Here is a 19,654-nt window from a genome sequence, read left to right as displayed (position 1 = left end):
TTAAGGACAGCAGGGTCCCTCTTTCCTCCCCGGAGCTTTAAGCTCCCTTCCCTTCTCGGAGAGAAAGGAAGCCCCGGGAAATCGCACCGCTGACTCAACAGCTACAGAGGCACCATTGGCTTAAAGGCTGGTGCTCTGGGCTGACGAAAAGCATGTGGGGACCATGGGCTTTCCGTCAGGGTAAAAGTCCCTAAGGTGGCCTGCCCCCTTTGTACCACTTTCCCAGTAGATCTCCCACTGTGGTGCGTCCCCACGGAGAGACCTGCTCCCTTTCCCCTGCCAAGGGAAGAAGAGGGGCCATTGGTGTTAGAACCGTGGCAATCCTATAGCATTCCCTTGTGTGTGTGGCTTAAGTGAAAGCGGGCTGAAGTGAGAATGGGGGCTGGAGGGTCGGAAGACATCCCAGTCCCGCTTAAAGGCATGCTTGCTGCTTATATGTACGAACACTACAGTCCGTCGACGTGTAAATACTTGCGAAGGTGGAATTGGTATACTAGGGATGATCCAAAATTGCAGTTCCCCCTGGAAGAAAGTTTCGACCTTAACAGAATTGTGCATCTGCAGGGTGCGCTCCTTGCCAACTCTGTATCACAGAGGCAGTATGATGTGTATTTTAATTGGCATGATGAGACAGTAAAACGGAGCCAGGAATTTCAAATAAGGAGTCTCAAGGACTCCCAAAAAAGGTTAAAATTTAAACTTAAAAAAACACAGGAAAAACTAGTCCTTGTCCAGGGACTGTCGGGCCAGTCTGCAGCTGGTCCGGGAGCCCCTCTTTGGGGAGCGGTGGCCTCTAGACCACCGTCTTTATCCCCACCAGATGATTTAAATAACTTATTTATGAAATATAAACAGTAGCGCCCACCGGTAGCCATTGATGAGGGGAAAGGTCAAGCTACCTCTTCCCCTCCCATAATTGCAGTCGTTAATTGGAAAGGCAAAAATTTAGAAGGTATTCTAGCTGCCACTCAGCATTTTCATCGGCAGCTTAAAAGAAAAGAGGATAAAACGAAATCTGAACTTATGGTCCTGCAAATTCAAACCACGCAGGATTTTTATAAAAATTTCCCCAGACGGAAACAGGGTCAAGGGGCACCTGGGGTGAATCCTCGACCTAACTCCTATTCCTGCTTTTCGTGTGGGCAAGAAGGGCACTGGAGGGCTCAATGCGCTCATGGGAAAAGCTGCGCCTACTGTAGGAAGGAAGGCCATCTTATAAAAGACTGTCCCTCGCATCCTCCTGGGCGTTTTCCTCGTCCTGGAAAACTCTCGAATCTAGCCCCTCTCCCTGAGTGTCAGTCTCTCCCTAATCCACCCCTGCCTCCGCTAAATTTCTAGGAGAGCTAGGAGACTGCTAACCTCATCGCCCCGCTTCTTCCAGTGAATTAAACTGGCCCCGCAGTTTCTTGCATAATAAACGAAATTTCTACCTCTTGCTAAATAAATGCTGGAGCTTCGCGTTCCACTCTTAGGGTGCAAGATTTCCTTTCAGTACCCCTTTCCTCAGAAGTTATCAATGCCATCTAATTCCCCACCCCGTTACCTATCCTTTGTCAGTCTCAATTGGCCCTCTCTCTGGGCACCATGCATTTCTCCTCAGTTCATGCTCCCCTGCTAATCTGTTGGGAAAGGATTTGCTCTGTAAATTAAATTGCACTATCTATTGCTCCCTGGATGGGGTGTTTCTCGAGGTGCCTGGTCCTGTGCAGAAAGAAGTTTTGGCTCTGTTACAGGAGGAGCAGACTCCTGTGGGGGACACCGACTCCAGCCCTTCCTTGTTGCAGCAGAAACTGTTGGCTAAGGTCCCCCCCCCTACACTGTGGGCTGAGCATGCCAACCAGGTTGGGCACATTGGGTCTGCCCAACTGGCTAAAATTTGCCTGAACCCAGCACGACCACTTCCCAAAGTGCAGTGAAACCCTCTGTCAAACTAGACCAAGGAAGGAATTTTACTGTGCTGTTGTTCTTCCTATCTTTCTCGTTGTCTGTAGCCCTGCTATTATCCTTTCTTATAATGCACCAGTGCTGAGGCGTTGTTACTGCCTCAAGGAAAAATTGTATTAAGTCCAAACATAAAAAAATGTTAATTATTAAACAAGATGCATCTAAATGTAATGTGTGTAAATAGGTGTGCATAAATAAATAAAAGGGGGTTTAGTCAAAAGTCCAAAAAGTCCACCCTCCTTGCCAAATTGGTAGTAAAACAATGCCTGTGTCCATAAAAAAAAAATAATACAGCAAAAATAAGAATTGGGCCCAAACAAATGGCAACCGCGGTTTAAGGAAGTAAAAGTTAAAAGTTAACTCTGTAGTTATTGGAAAAAATTAAGCAGTAAAAACTCATAAACCACCCCCCCCCCGTCTCATTGGCTAAAGCTTGCAACTATCTTTATAGAACCTCGTCTTACCACCACAACCTTTTGGAAGTTTTGCTGTTGCTGTCGCGGATACTGCATCGGGTACTGAGTGAATAATGATCGATCCGTTCCCACTGCATTATCTTTGACATTAATATAAGCATCTGTAAATTTTCAATATATAATATTGTAACAACTATATGCTTTTAGCTTTATCTTATAGGCCTGTGTATGCAGGCCTTAGGCCTCTGGCTAAACTAATGCTAACTACAGCCACAGTCCTAACTGCTCAAAATTTAACCTCTCGGTATAATCAAATGGTCATGTTCAAATGTTTAAATGTTGTAATTGCAAAACTTGATCTTAGATAAGGTCACCAAAACCCCATCCCTTAAACCTCAGAGGCTAATAAGGCTTTTACTCAGGTTAAGCTTGTTTCTTAACTAGGTGTCCTGTCCTTAACCCAGCCTTTCTGTTGCCTGCGGGGGGGTGGGGGGGAATGGTAAACCCCATAATTGTCTAACAGTAACTGCTGGGCTCTCCTCTCACAATGCGTAATTATTGCCCGGCACTAACAAAATGTGTTAGGTCTTTTTATATACAGTAGCTCTGCCACTCCCTGAATCCAGAAGACTGGGTCTACAGTGAAGAAGTGACTGACGCAATGCTGCCAGGTCACGGACCGGTGAAAAAAAGGGGAAAAATGTTAATTTCAGCCTAAAATGCATTAAAGATAAACGGATCGTTACTGTCGTCATCACAGCTTTAATTCTCACCATAATTCCACTGGCAGCCAGGAAGCCTTCTCCCTGCCCAGGCTGCCCACCCTATGTCACTGCTGCTTGCTTAAGGTAAATTAAAGAGAGGGGTCACAAGATAACAAGATAACACTATTAATAAATAAATAAATAAATAAATAAAAATAACCCTGCCTCCCAAAGAAGAGAGAGAACTTTAAGACTCCAGGGATTATTTTAAAAGTTTCAACGAAACCAAATTTGGATAAAAAACTGAGGGCTCATTGAGTCACACAGAACAGGTTTCTTTTCATTCCTATCCCCAGAAGTCCTGCTGAAGGACAGATTAAGGGTAAGTCTACACTACCCGCCAGACTGGTGGACAGTGATCGATCCAGTAGTGGTCGATTTATCTCCTCTAGTCTAGACATGGTAAATTGACCCCCGAGCACTCTCCTGTCAACTCCTGTACTCCAGCACCGCGAGAGGTGCAGGCAGAGTCAACGGGGGAGCGGCAGCAGTCAACTCACCGCAGTCAAGACACCATGAAGTTGCGTAACTTAGATCGACACCCCCCCCCCAGTGTAGACCAAGCCTAAGGGTGGGACTTTTAGGTCCCAATTCCACACAGACTAGCACCCTGATATGTTTTATTCCCAGTCTGCACAAGGCCACGGAGAACCAGGCCATTGGAGTTACATTATTGAAGTCAGCAGGAGTAGCCCTTGCAGCTTGTCAGAGGATTCCACGATTAGCTGACATTCCCTGGACAAAACTGAAAGGAAGAGCAAAACAAAACATGTTTGAAGAGGACCATAAAGGGAACAAGAATCCCTTAATATTTAGATCACAGTTGCCAATCTTCATGCAGTAAACAAGCACCCTAACTTCCATAATAAGCCAAAAATCAAGCTAATCCCATTTCAAAACAAGGCCCAAACAAGCCAGTCCCTAAGAACCCCAAAACTATGTGGCTAGATCCCCCAGTGTGCAGTCTGGGACTGTGGTAGGCCTGCTGTGAACCTCTGACTCTCTCCCCGCCTTGCTCCTGCTTGCCGGGAGCCAATCAAAAAAAAAAAGAAGCAACAAGCTACAATAAGAAACAAGCTACAAGCCAAAAACTAGCCAACAAGTAACTCACAAGCCAATTAAGCCAAAAATAAGCCCAGTTTCTGCTTTTTTTCCACTGGTTTGGCATGTCTGATTCAGATCTGTAACTTAGACATATGACAACAAGGGGGAAGTGCTCCGTGGGATCTTGGAACCTTTGACAAGTTAAAAAGTACAACAGAGAGACCCCAGCAGCCTTCTAAAACCTAGGGGTGACCACCGATATCAGATCAAGCTATCTTCAACATGGCCCCATCACTGTCACCCACAAATGCTGGCCCTTATCCTGGGTGTTTCCACTTCTTCAATACCCTGTTTAAAAAGGGATCTTGTAGCATCCCTGGAAGGTCAGCAGATTCAGGTTCATTATGTTTATTTAGGCATCCCCCATGACTGGGATGTTGCTAAATGGACTCAAAGTAGTTTTCCCATAATGCCACTGGTTGTTTAGCAGGCTTCCTGCTTCTGCATTCTTCAAACTCCTTTTTGGCTTTTCTTATTACATTTTTACACTTAATTTGGCAGTGTTTATGCACCTTTCTATTTAGCTCACTAGGATTTGACTTCCACTTTTTAAAAGATGCCTGTTTATCTCTCACTGCTTCTTTTACATGGCTGTTAAGCCACGGTGGCTCTTTTTTAGTTCTTTAACTGTGTTTTTTAAATTTGGGGTATACATTTAAGTTGGGCCTCTATTATAGTGTCTTTGAAAAGTGTCCATGCAACTTGCAGGGATTTCACTCTAGTCACTGTACCTTTTAATTTCTGTTTAACTAACCTCCTCATTTTTGCATAGTTTCCCTTTCTGAAATTAAATGCCACAGTGTTGAGCTGTTGAGATATTCTGCTCACCACAGGAATGTTAAATCTTACTATATTATGGTCACTATTTCCAAGTGGTCCTGTTATAGTTACCTCTTGGACCAGATCCTGCACTTCACTCAGGACTATACCGAGAATTGCTTCTCCCCTTGTGGGTTCCTGTACTTGGTGCCCAAGGAGAAGTTCCTCAACATCCATCCTGTATGTCTAAGCTTTCCTGCGATCTTAACTGCAGTCTTCCAATAGCTTACAGGGGAACAGCTCTTCTCAGGACTCAGGGTAGGTCTGCAATGCAATTGGAGGGTACAACTGCAGCATGTGCAGATATATCCAAGTTAAATTGTCCGAGCTATCTCCCATACTGATAGGAGTAAAGCCACAGCAGCACAAGTTCCAGCTTCGGCTAGCCACACGAGTAATTATCCAGGGTCCCAGGCAGGTTTGCACAGCCTGCACTGCCACAGCTTCACCGCCATTGGGTCTCATGCTAGCTACATTAATGCTAGCTGAGGTGCGTTGGCAAGACCTGCAGTTACCCCCCCATGACTATAGTGCACATCCTTAGGGTGCTCTGGGGGAGCTCTCCCGACTCCTGCCACATGGAGTAGCTCCTCAGAGGTCAGCAAGCATAAGACTGGAGTTCCTTCCATATCTTTTTCCAGGTGCTCCCTTTCCTCATTGTAGTCCTTGATTTGGATTCACCATCTACCTCAGCATCCCTTTTGCCCATCTTTAGTGGCAAAGGCAGCATGGCCTATTAATTAGAGCAGAGGACAAAAATCAGGACTACTACTCAACACCAGTGTTCTGACCCACTTTTACACCACATGGCATTTACACCACAGTGTAAATCCCCAATACATTTGGCCTTCGGAGATTGATTTTACCTGCACTCTAAGTGACACCTAGGGGCCAAGCAGAGAAATTGCCAGTGTATATTCACCCTGAATATACTTGTCTTTATGGGGCTCCCTTTTCTGTTACATTAGAGGTGGTGGCTGGAATACATGCACTGTAAACCACTGCCATCAGCTGATCTCACAGGGCAGGCCAGCTCCCCTCTTCATCCCAATTCCAAAGCTTCCCTCAGGCAAGCGCTGGATTACATGAAATAGCAGGGGAGGCTAAGGAAGGAAATAAATGTCACGCTGGACCTTATCGACAGCTCATTAAACCCAATGGGACATTTGGGATCAGGAGCATAACATACTGGGTGCAGGTATTTGGTAATATCCACTCATTCTGTTCTATGGAGGTTCTTATACCGCCCTCATCACCATAGTATCAACAGCTTTCACTAGTGCATTAGGGGTGTGTCCCCACTGTGATAAAAACCCTGCATCACCAAGCGTCAGAGCTCAGGTCAGCTGACTCAGGTTTGCAGGGCTTGGGCTGCGGGGCCCGGAGTGAGTGAAGGACCCGCTGCAGAATTGCCGCCAAAGACCCGAAGCGCGGAAGGACCCCCCACCGCCGAATTGCCACCAAGGGTGGCAAAATGCCACCCCCACAAATCCTAGCGCCCTAGGCGACCACCTAGGTCACCTAAATGGAAGCACTGGCCCTGAGCATAGACATACTCTAAGCAAGGGGATGAGTATTGTCACATGTGGTTCATTCTCTCCCTCATTGTCTCCCCAGGCAGAGTTGTGTGTGTAGTGTTAGGTTTTGGTTTGGATCCTTCCCCTCCTCCCACACTCCTTTTGTATCTGTGCTGCTCATTTTCTACCCCTCTGGTAGAAAATTATCCAGATTATCCAGCAGCACAGAATTGTCCACTTCCTCAGTTTCTCGGTTTCTTTGCAGTTTGATTCTAGGTGTTTGCTGCTCATCCAGGATCAATCAAAAAGTGAAGCACCGTTCTCTTTGCACCAAAGAAACACCTGACAAAGGAAGATATGGAGTAGCCATGCAGAGTGCAGGGATGATTTCCTGCACCCACTGAGATGGTCCCAAAAGCCTCTGAAAACCAGAAGAGTGCCCTGGACTGTCTTAGCCTATGGCTAATGACAAACACTGCTTCTTGACGACTGACAGATATTCCACCAATGTGACACAGACACCTTCCCTGGGACTAGTGGGAAGTGATCCCTGAGCAACTAGTTGAGAATCACTTCTCTAAACATTTGGATGTCTGAGTCAGAGTGGCCAAGGACAAGTCTCCCAGTGAAGTCAAGGAACCAGTTTCCTAGCTGTAAAAGAAGCAAAGAGTTCTATGGCACCTTATAGATTAACAGATGTATTGGAGCATGAGCTTTTGTGGGTGCAAACCCATTTCATTGGATTCCTAGCTGGTATCCATCAGTGTTACCCCATGGAAGTTGATCCTGAATTCCATCAGTCTCATAGCTCAAGCCCAGTGAGAGTTGTGCCTGAATCTGAACTACAGGATCAGGCCCTGATTTTGGAAGATTTGCCGAGTTTGCACAACATCAACAGAAACCTAATCACGCATGATCTGATTAGTGCACAGAAAACCGTCCTAATAACCCGACACAAAACCACAATTAGCATTTGATTAGCTGAAGAAAATTCTGAAAAAATGATTGAAACCCATTATTGATAATCTCCTTAGTGTACCACATGCTATTAACTGCAGTTTTATATTCAATGGGGAGATTACGCATTTCAAAGGGTGATGATGAAACAAGGGTGAAAAATTGGTTGTTTTCATTCACTTTTTAAACGTTGCTTCCAACATGCGCTTTTCAAATTGCAGCACCCATCAGGACAATCTTAGCAAAAATTATGTGAAAGCAAGCAAGCAAGCAAGCCTTGGGGAAAAAATGACACCCAACATTTATGCATGAATTCAAATACACAGCCTCAGATCATCACAGCCAGGGTACAACCTGATCTAAAACTATCAAGCGACCAAAGGGAATATCCACTTGATAGGTCAAATCCTCAGCTGTGCATAGCTCCATTGAAGTCAAGCCAACTGACAGCAGCTGAGGGTCTCTTCTCAGATCTTAACCCATAAATCTCATCTGCCTAAGAATCTACATCCCCTCTTTCCATATCTTTGGTTACTGATCTCTTCTCTGCCTCATTCTCTTCTCTATTTCTCACCCATCTCCTGTATCACCCACCCCCTCCATTATCTCACTTAACTTTAAGGTATTCAAATTTACTTCCTGAACTGCAGTGATGATCAGGGCACTGGAACAGTTTGTACAGTGGAGGAGTCGAGAGCCATTGAACCAAACTGTAAACCCTTTATAGGATGGAAACCACTTCAAGCCAGGGGTGCAGCAGCACCCTCAGCACCCCTAGTTCCAGCACCTTCTGTAATGATTTTGTTGGGCTGAATCCTGGTTGCTGTAGGGCTGATGCACTGCCCACAGCCAGAGGCCCTTCCTCCATCCCTAATGCAACCTCTGGAGAAGGCAGCCATTGTTTGGATTGGATGCCTGGTGGTAAGCAAGCTGGACAGCAATGCCAATGGAGTGACCTGTCCCAAGGGTGTATTATCTGAGCAGGGCCCCTCGCAATGGTCCTGCTGTTCCCATCCCTACACACCAACCAGCGACTGGAGAGCTGTTCTGAATGCAGCACAGTTTGTACCTGCAGAACAGGTGTCACATACGTAGCATCCCAGCAATGTCCTTGGAAATGAGCTATTATGGCCTGATTCTCCTCTCACACCAATTTTACATGGATTCCACTTCACTGGACTTTCTCCTGATTTATTGCGCTGTAAATGAAAGAAAAGCCAAACTCTATAGCTGCACCTGCTTTCTCTAAAGGCGTCTCCCTTACACAGGCTGCTCCCAATGACGCTCACCTTGAGAGCACCAATAGGGCATGGTCCCTTTGGCTAAGCACAGGGCAATCTTATCCTTCCAGTACAAGGAGTGCATTCTGTAGGGTTGTTGGAAGTCAACTTTTCTTATTGCACCTCTGCTCATTTTCCTTCTTTAAAATCCAATGAAAAACACTAATGGGATGGCCAGAAAGCATGACAAGAATGACAGAGGGACAGGTGGACAGTGTTAGGTCTCTGCATAAATGTTTTACATCCAGTGGATGCGTTGACTTTGCAGGGTAAAAAGAGCGACATGTGCATTTTTGCTGCAAAACCAAAGGTTATCTCCAGCTCTCTCTTGGCAAGGCTCTACTCTTCAAAATCTACTTCAGACAAATCAAAAGGCTCCGGTATTTTGTCATTCTGATTTAATTTCGGGTTGGCTTTCAGGCACTGATGGAAGCTCTTGCCTTCCCCCTCTCCCGCCAATCCACACATCTTCTGTATCTCTGCATTGCACCCAACTGTATTTAAAAGGCACCCAACTAACTCTAATCGGTCAAGCTGCATTGATGGGTATTTCATTTCTCTCCCTGACACAGAGTGAGACTACCAGAACATAAGGTGAAATACTCTTACCATGGTGCTCAATTTTCAAAGAAAATTCTCCATTAACCAACGGAAGAACCTCTTACAAAAGGAGGTTAGACAAAATTGAACTATGAATAGAAAGGCTCATAGGAGCAACTTCTGGGCTAAAGGGAGATCTATGGGAGCATAAGTAGAAATACCAGTACAGCATTCAGGGCAGCCACTTATAAAATGAACAGTTCTATAATTACCTGAACAGGTACTGTGCTATAAAGCATGAATATGGCTCTAATACCGATGATTTCCTAGAATGACTCCTGTTTTTATGCACTTAATTACAACCTACATTACAGAAACATTTTCAACAATTCCTTATTCAAAAGAAAAGCAGCAACAATTTGTTCCCATTCAAGGTTCAGTAGCTTAACTGATGACAATTTTCCCCGTGAGTCTCTTTGGCCCAGTTAAACAATATATTTCCTGCATTTTCCTTTAGAAAGGTGAAAAAAAGAGTCCTTAATGTCCCCCTTCCCCTATAAACACACACACAAAAGATTATTTATCTATGGTCAAGGCAAAGGTGACAAAACAAAGTACTGTGGGAAATTCTCGATGGAGCATGAAATAGGTGATGCCTTCAACAGTCGAACTAATTTCTGATAAGAAACCAACAGCCATCTGCAAATACCTTGTGTTGTGGGTGCACATGGCAGACAAGTTGCGGGGGGAGAGAGCGCTCAGTGGTTTGAGCATTGGCCTTAAACCCAGGGTTGTGAGTTCAATCCTTGAGGGGGGGCATTTAGGGAACTGGGGTAAAAATCTGTCTGGGGATTGGTCCTGCTTTGAGCAAGAGGTTGGACTAGATGATCTCCTGAGGTCCCTTCCAACCCTGATATTCTATGATTCTAAGTTCCCTTGAAGGGCTGGTGTGAATTGAGCTGTGAGATAAAGGAAAACAATTGTACTTGCTAAGACCCCAATTATTTATGCTAACTCATTTTCTCCCAAAATACTCCTCTAGCCTTCTAGGGGCTTTGACATCCCATGTACCATTTTGATACACAAGCACACTTGTTGGCTCCTGCTCTATCTCCTAATGCAGCCACTTCTCGTCCCTTCTCTCTTAGAAACATCAACGCAGAGATGCCCACTAAGCTTACGAAGAGCAAAACCAGATGTGCCCCATGCGCAAGTGCAGCTACAGAAAGTCCCCCTTTCACAGATCCTTGTGCACTCTCGCATGGCCTGCGAATGAGAACAGTACTTCAGGCCAGTAATGGAGAAGGTTTCCAAGAGGTGGAAACCTGCTGAAGTGAAAACAGGAATCAGCTTCCCAGTATGTTGCCAAACAGTCATCAGATCATAATGACTCTAGGGCTGGTCTATCCTTATGGCGGTGAGTAGAGTAGAAGCACTACATGTGTAGCTACACACTGCAGTGAAAGGCTCTGGCAGGGGAGAGGCTGCAGGACACTACAGTTAAGAATAGCAGTGTAGTTGTGGGAGGTACTGCTTGGGTGTGTAGAGAGCCTAGGTAGGATGCAGACCTGGGGGTTGTGTCAGGCATTCTGCTTTTCTCACCTAAGCCGTGCCCCACTGTCTATAATGCTATTTATTTATACCCGTGCTAGCTAGCTATGCAGTGCCTGTACTCTACAAGCCACTGCTAGTGGAGACGTACCCTTAGAAAGATGGACCTTTAAAAAGATGTCTTGATGCAACCCAGAGCTCTGCCAGTGCACCCCAACCCTCTGCACCTCGTGCTTTGTCAGTGCACTCCAGTCCCCTGCACCCCTACTTTGTCAATGCACCCCAACCCCCTGCACCTCATGTTTTGTCAGTACACCACAATCCCCTGCACCCCCTACTTTGTCAATGCACTTCAATCCCCTGGACTTCGTGCTTTGTCAGTGCATCCCAATCCCCTGCACCTCATGCTTTGTCAGGGCACCCCAATCCTCTGCACCTTATGCTTTGTCAGTGAACCCCAACCCCCTGCACCATGTGCTCTGTCAGTGCACCCAATCACCCTGCACCCCCTACTTTGCCAGTGCACCCCAATTCCCTGCACCCCCTGCTTTGCCAGTGCACCTCAATGCCCCTGCACCCTCAACCCCCCTGCATCTCTCAATATTGTTGAGGAAAAAATAAGACATGTGAATGGTTCCTGGGAAAGGAGGAGTAATTAGGGGGTATGGAGTGGGGGAATACGATGAAGAGAGGTTTGGGCTGAAGCGAGAGGAGGGGGGCTATAGGGAGGCAGATAAATGAGGGAAGAGTAGTAGAGAAGAAGAGAGAGGCCTTGGGGGTTAGAAGGAGTGGAGGGGTGGGACAGTGGCAGGGGGACTAGGGGAGGATAGAGGCAGGGATACCTATCAGCCTCACATGCTCCCTTCCTGTATATACACCCGGATCTGGGAGCCTTTTGCTCCTCTAGGGGGTTCTGGACCCCCCTCACTGCCCTCTCATGTGATTGTGATTTTACTAAGAATTTCAGCATAGTCCCACATGACATTCCCATAAGCAAACTAGGGAAATGTGGTCTAGATAAAATTACTAGAAGGCGGGTGCATAACTGGTTGGAAGACCATACTCAAAGAGTAGTTTTCAATGGTTCACTCTCAAATGGGAGGTTGTGTCTAGTGGGGTCCCACAGGGGTCAGTACTGGGTCTGGTAGCATTCAATATTCTCACTAATGAGTGGAAAATATACTTATAAAATTTGTGGATGACACCAAACTGGGGGGTAGGGGGTTGCTAGCACTTTGGAGGACAGGATTAGAATTCAAAATGACTTTGACAAACTGGAGAATTGGTCTGAAATCAGCAAAATGAAATTCAGTAAAGACAAGTGCAAAGTACTTCCCTTAGGAAGGAAAAATCAAATGGACAGCTACACAATGGGGAATAACTGGCCAGGTGTTGGCACTGCTGAAAAGAATCTGGGGATTAAAGTGGATCACAGATCAAATACGAGCCAACAGTGTGATATAGCTGTGAAAAAGGCTAATATCTTTCTGGGGTGCATTAACAGGAGTGTCATATGTAAAACACAGGAGGTAATTGTCCCACTCTTCTCAGCACTAGTGAGGCCTCAGCTGGAGAACTGTGTCCAGTTCTGGGCACCACACTTAGGAAAGATGAGGGCAAATTGGAAAGAGTCCAGAGGTGCAACAAAAATGATCAAAGGTTTAGAAAATCTGACCTAGGAGGAAAGATTTAAAAATGGGCATGTTTAGTTGAGAAAAGAAAACTGGGAAGAAGATGAGGGAGGGGAACTTGAAAACAGTCTTGAGATATGTTAAGGGCTCTTATAAAGAGGAAGGTGATCAGCTGTTCTCCATAAAAAGAACAGGAGTACTTGTGGCACTTTAGAGACTAACAAATTTATTTGAACATAAGCTTTCATGGGCTAAAACCCACTTCATCAGATGCATAGAATGGAACATGTAGTAAGAAGATATATATACATACAGAGAACATGAAAAGGTGAAAGTTGCCATACCAACTCTAACAAATTGAATATATTTCCCCATGTTAAGGATCCTCACACCTTCTTGTCAAACTGTCTGAAATGGGACATCTTGATTATCACTACAAAAGTTTTTTTTTCTCCTGCTGATAATTGCTCATCTTAATTAATTAGACTCTTAGAGTTGGTATGACAACTTCCACCTTTTCATGTTCTCTGTATGTATATATATCTCCTTATTATATGTTCTAGTCTATGCATCTGATGAAGTGGCCTGTAGCCCACAAAAGCTCATGCTCAAATAAATTTGTTAGTCTCTAAGGTGCCACAAGTACTCCTGTTCTTTTTGCAGATACAGACTAACACGGCTGCTACTCTGAAAGTTGTTCTCCATGTCCACTAAAGGTAGACTAGAAGCAATGGGCTTTACCTGCAGCAAGGGAAATTTAGGTTAGATTTTAGGAAAAACTTTTGAACTATTAGGGTAGTCCAGCTCTGGAATAGGCTTCCAAGGGAGATTGTGGAATCCCTGTCATGGGAGGTTTTGAAGAACAGGTTGGACAAACACCTCTCAGGTATGGTCTAAGTTTACTTGGTCCTGCCTCAGTGCTGGGGAATGGACTAGAAATGATCTCTTGAGGTCCCTTCCAATTCTACATTTCTATCATCTGGGATAAGGGAGGCTTTGCGCATCTGGGGATATCTGAGCCCATTTCACTGCCCCCATGTGAATGCCAAGATCTGGGGCTCCAGGTCCATCTGCAGAGGTTGGAACCCCACTCCCACCTCCTTGTTCCTCTCATTTGAGCCAGGTTCGGGGGAGGTTGCCCTTTTGGGAGGGTCTAAGGTCTCCTCCCTGCACATCCACCCCCCATGTCAGTCAGAATCTGGGGACGTTCTGTCCTTCTAAATGGGGAGCTGAGGATGGATATACTTTTTGCATGTCATAGGCTTTAAAGCACTCAGGACAGGGATAGGAACCTCCATTGAGACGGAGAGAGCTGTTATTTCAGGTTGCATACATCTACATTCAGCTGAGAATATCCATTGAGATGAATGGGCCACTGCTCTCCTTTCAAAGCTTCCTATGCTGTGGAGGGATGTGCAGAAGAGCACGGGAGGGTTTCTATGCAGCCACTCTATGGTTACCTAGGCAGTTTGAGGGAATATGTGGATGCCTTGACCCCGCTGCTGCTATTTCTAGTCTGAACCTTTGTATACCTGCGCAATGTTCCTTGCTACACATTGTCTGTTTTAATAGCTGGTGTTTTTATGGTACGGGCAGGTTTACACTGAACACAGCAGAACGCTCAGCAGCCAACCTAACCAGAACTTTTATTATATTGGATGGGGATGCGCCTAAGGCAGAGAACTTGCTGGGTGGGCAGCATGGGGAGAGTGGTTGTGAAGGGGTTAGGCAATAAGAATGGGTGGTAGACAAGTCTTGGGCTGGTTGTTTGAGGAAAATCTGTATTTTCCTGGCTCTGGAGAGGGAGGGGAGTGTGTAGCAAGTGGCTACGGATTAATGTAGTGTTCCCAAAGACACACAGTGCAGAGGTTTGGACTTCAAGCACAGGCACTTGACTGCTGCAGGGAAAAAGAAATACGTGCAATGCCAGGCTGGCTGTGGATTCTGGGCTATTCCTGGATCACACGGTTGCAGAAGTTAGCGGGACAGCACCGAGCACCCCTGGCATAGGGATGGTTCACTACAGGCTGTTTTGCCTTGGTATGCAAATTGCAGGACATGATACCTACAACTGCTTAAACAACTCTTGCCAATACCACATCTTTTCCTATTAAAAAACAAACAAACTAGGAAATTTAATGACACCCCCCACACACACACCTCTGTTAGTTCACAGTCAAGGTTGCTTGGTGGAAAGTTGGCCCCTTGCAGTACACTGAGCTGAGCAAAACTCAGTGTCTGAAGGCTAGGAGATGTACAGACAAGATCGCCCATGCAAGCTGAACTCTGTCCTTGTACAGCAATGCACCCATATGTCTCCTTCACACACATACCCACAGTTTGCCCCCTTTTACAGCCCATTCACTCTCCCTTACAGGATTCCATCCAACATCATTCAAGGACAAAAAGGTGTATGCTCACCATTAGCCACGGCCTTAGAAATAATACAATAGACGGACAATTTAAGAACCACTTCACAACCTCTTAAAGCCCCTCACGCTTCTTCACAGGATACCATCTCAGACCTACACTGTCACTTCCCCATTGTTAAAGCATTCAAATCCTGTCATGTTACACCTCACTGCTGATAGCATCATTCAAATAAAAGTCTTCTGCCCCACTACTGACAGAACCTGCCCAATTATCCATAGAAATGAGGCATGCTGCATTCCGAAAACAAACAGCATCACATCCCTTCCCCCCCCCCCACACTTTAGAGGGTGGAAAACATACATCTTATATCACAATCACAGCTCTATCACACACTTCACACTAATCCACACATCTCCCAGACACCCTCTACTGACCAGAGCTAACTACTGCCTCCACCATTCAATATAGCTACACCAAACACAGTCACTTAACCTGGCATTTATGTTGATAATAAAGCCAACTCACATCCCAGCTTGCTACTGACAGTACTCCTCTAGTATTCTGCAAAGGGAGATATATACCAATCTCCTATAACTGGAAGGGACCTTGAAAGGTCATCGAGTCCAGCCTCCTGCCTTCACTAGCAGATCCAAGTACTGATTTTTGCCCCACATCCCTAAATGGCCCTCTCAAGGATTGAACTCACAGCTCTGGGTTTAGCAGGCCAATGCTCAAACCTCCCCCTGGCATCAAGGGATGACATGCCATCAAGCTAGTTTAAGTCCACATTAACGTGGGTTTTTTGGCCATCGAATATACATATACTGAGCTGCCATCGAATTTACAAAGAAATAAGACACCCAACCCCAATTAAAATAAAAGCCCTACCAGTTTACACATACACACACACACACACACACACAAACCGGTAGGGCTTTTATTTTAATTGGGGGTGGGTGTCTCATTTCTTTGTAAATTTGATAACAGCTCAGTATATGAAAAACAACTTGGCAATGGAATTTCCAGAACCCCAACCACAGAATTCGCTCTTGTTGGTACTTATTGGTGAGTAGAACTGTGTTTGTTAACAAGTCTTGTCTTCATGAAATACATAGGGAAAAAAGAATTTGCTGCCATAATGGAGCACACAGGATAAAGAGAGCAAACCTGGCCCTGCTGCTTTACTAAACCATCTGAAGGTTAGCAATGCCACCTGATAGCTCTCAGGGGAAAAAAAAATCACAGGGTATCTTACAAGAGAAGATTTTAGTTACAATCACAAGCTGCTCTCTCTGTCTTGTAGCTGAATGGAAATGTCTGTGTACTGACTCTGGGTAGTTTTCATCTTCTTGCCTGTAGTGCCTTTTGGATCAATTCTGCTGGATCGTTTGATGGTTTCCATTGTTACTGCATCTGCATGCCTGAGTGCACGGGTTTTTGTAATAGGCTGGAGTTGAGGCATTAGGGAGTTAAATTCACCTCTGGGGTAACTCCATTAAGACCAGTTTGGCTCAGAGGATTAGTGGTACTTCACTGATTTGAGCCAGCTGAGGATCTCACCCACTGTGTTTAGAAGACCAAGATCCACTACTTCATCATTTGATTCCCAAGACTTTACAGCAACACAAAAATATGTAATGTTTCCTAAGGGGTAATTGCCCTCAAACCAATAACCAAGTATCTTCCTTCTTCATGTCAACAGGATAATAGCTAAGACAAACATTTGACGTAGTGAATTTTGCAGTATGAGCATTTTTGTCTACAGTCCAAAGAACCAGATAAGAGTGCAGCCGCAGCACTTACTGGGGAATAACACCAAATTATTTCTTATCTGTACCTCTTGGTTCGATTTAAAATGGATCATGATGTTGTGCCACAAGCAGAAAAGAACTGAACTAAGCATTTTAGGGTAGAAATCTCTTGTGTCAATGCAAATTATCTCCAAAGCAATCCTGCACTCTATGGTCCTTATTCGTGAGATTGAGTTACTGTTACATTCAGTTGACTGTGTTTATATCACTATTTGTATAACGTACACAATCTACTCCCAGATGGGGTTCTGCTGCAAAGGGTGTCCTAGTACATTTAATCAGCTATCTAAGTGAAACATCAAGCAGAAGTAGCCAAAACGTGGGAAGCAGATGAACCTCCAGGGATATGAAACATGCCCTGTCTGTATTCCTGGACATCTCTTTCAAATTCCAGAAATAATTGCATCTTAATTGTAGCAGACCGGTTAACAATTAACAGTTTCCTGTTGAAATATATTTAGGAAAGTCTGCAAGCTGGTTATTAAGCAGTTGATTTTACATGCTGTCTTGAACCCAGGCCTCATCCTGCAAACTGTCTTTGTTCATGTGAGCAAGGCGCTGAAGGATCAGGTCCACATCTAAATACATGGAAGAGTAGAATTTCTCTAGACATTTGCTACTAGCTGTCTCTGATGCAGAACCCAAACTTCTCTAGGCATTATTGAAAAGTGGTGCAAAGATACCTCAACTTTACTATGGACACACATAAATGTTTCCAATTTAGACACAAGTGATGATCCATTTCACATGACTATTGCAAATAGATTTTCCCATGCAGTATCTGAATATTTATTTGTGAGCATGTCATCCCAGAATCAGCATGTAACTAATGCTGAGCAGTAATAACTGTGCCGTAGATCTTAAAGCCAGGTATTTAGAGAAAGTTTACTGTGAATGCAAGGTAAATAATCACCACCCTGAGACATTATGCAGAAAAGACTGAGCTTCCAATTAAATTAAGAAATGTTGAAAGGACCAGTCATGAAGAGTATCTGCATGAAAAAAAAAGGATTTTTAGGTCTTTTTGTTCAGGGCATAGGAACTCCATTTAACATCTCTCCCACTTGTCTTTAAGGCTGCAACTAGTTAATAACCATACCATGCTGTTTCCATCAAGCCCTTTGAGAAGTATAAAAACTCTGAAAAAAATCAATGAAACCAACTTCCCATACACACAGGGAAAACGGAAGATTAATAGTCCCAGTTCTTCTTTTACTTACACTTACATGGAAGGCACATCAGCAACTTTTAGGGCCAGATTCCCAATACCCCCACTCTTGCTGAATTGTTCCCGTCTCCTTGACTAGTCCCATTGATGTCAATGGTACTTGCTTGTGAAGTAGAAGAGTATTCATTCTGAGAAAGGACGGTAGCATTTGGCCCCTGGAAGGGCATAGCACATTTCACCACAAGAAGCACAGCTTGCAGAAGGGTAATCCTGCAGCCCTTACCCAGGTGAACCTATGGCTGACTTCACTGGGTGCTTTGCCCAAGGAAGGGTTGCAGAAGGAGGATTCTATGCTGATTTTCAGGAGTGCTTGGCCTTCAGCAGCTCCCTTGGTTCTCAAATGGGAGATATTGAGTGCTGTGCCCTTTCACAAATCTGGTTATTAACCCATGAAAGAAGAGAAGAGAAAATCCACTTCCAACAAGTTAAAATCAAGCTGTAAGAGAGATGCACGGTTCCCTGACACCCTCCCTCTTCAGACTGACTGACAGAAAGCCAAGTGAATCTGGAGCCTAAGAAAATACCAAAGCCTTATTAACATGAATTAATTCCCCACAAGGACAAGGGCACAATGAACATTCCAAGGATGCAGAAACAGACATTAAAAATGTTCTGAAAAAGACTGTTAACCAAGTACTATGCATATGGAGAGCTAGCACTCAGGGCACTTAATCATCCAAAAGTTCCTAAACGGATTGATCAATATTGACCAGAATGAGGGGAAATGAATGCCTGAGTCCACAGCCTGAAAACAAACCCCTCTCAAATGTGTGCCGATGACTCACTATTGTGTAGTTATTAAAATATTTATAGCCAGCTGCAAACAATTTGTACGATACACATAAGACTGCACTTTATTGTGCTGGTAAATTTGATCTGTCTATTGACATCCTAGTACAGGCTCACCTGAGTTCCTGATGCAACCGGCTTAAGGCACTGCCTCCATTCCTGATTAATAAGGAAACTGCCAGTGAAGTTAAGTCCATTCGGCACCTCAGCCTCTGTTGTTGGATCAGGACTTCAGGGCTTTCCAGTCCACTCTAATCCCTATTCAGACGCATATTGTTCCCTCCAGAGGGTTGGTTGTTCCCAAACACATCACCAATTTATTAATTAAGACTGAGGATTGAACAAGCCAGAGAGATTACTTTAATTGAAACATGTGCACAAACTAGGATCACACTTGTAAATACCTACGAAATTCAGTGGGCATGTTTAAGTGTCCTTGTCTCCTTAAAAGACACAGCGTGTTTTCTTCTCCACATCTGCCTGAAGAAACATATGCAAGTGTTTAAAAGGCCAAGTTTATGTTAAAATGGGTATCACTCAAAACAGGAATTTATATGCCTCACTCAGAATGTGCAGGATGTGTCAATTCCCAGCCAAACACTTAAGAAACCGCTTTTTATGAGGACGCATTAAGGGGCTTCATAAGAGCATTTTTCTCAGCACAAGCTACAGACAGAGAAGAGGGGAGTTTGTACTTACGGGTGGTGTTGTACTTGATCCCGTTGAAAAACTCCGGGCAGGGTCTCTCCACCAGTTCCCCAGCAGTGGCCTGGGGCCAGCAGGTCCCTATTTGATCAGTGGTGGCATTGCAATATGGACCTTCACATTAAAAAAAGAGAAATGAAAGAGAAGCGATTGAGAAAGCCCATTCACATCACAAAGCAAAGTGTGACTAAGAATATTAACTCCAGGCTTTTCCAAGCCCTGTAA

At 44.7% G+C, this 19,654-nt stretch overlaps 1 protein-coding gene across 2 annotated transcripts in view; it reads right to left on the bottom strand.

Annotated features, from left to right (window-relative positions):
* Positions 1-19,654, bottom strand: part of CRHR2 (corticotropin releasing hormone receptor 2) — a 290,812-nt gene that overhangs the window by 172,975 nt on the left and 98,183 nt on the right. For both annotated transcript variants that reach the window (XM_032764679.2, XM_032764680.2), the window contains one exon: positions 19,424-19,543. In XM_032764679.2, the coding sequence (XP_032620570.1) occupies positions 19,424-19,543 (120 nt within the window). The remainder of the gene's footprint in view (positions 1-19,423; positions 19,544-19,654) is intronic.

The sequence above is a fragment of the Chelonoidis abingdonii genome, chromosome 2 (genome assembly GCF_003597395.2).
Source record: "Chelonoidis abingdonii isolate Lonesome George chromosome 2, CheloAbing_2.0, whole genome shotgun sequence".
Lineage (NCBI taxonomy): Eukaryota > Metazoa > Chordata > Testudines > Testudinidae > Chelonoidis > Chelonoidis abingdonii.
Note: the sequence above shows the minus strand (reverse complement) of the source record. Positions and strands in the feature narration are given on the sequence as shown.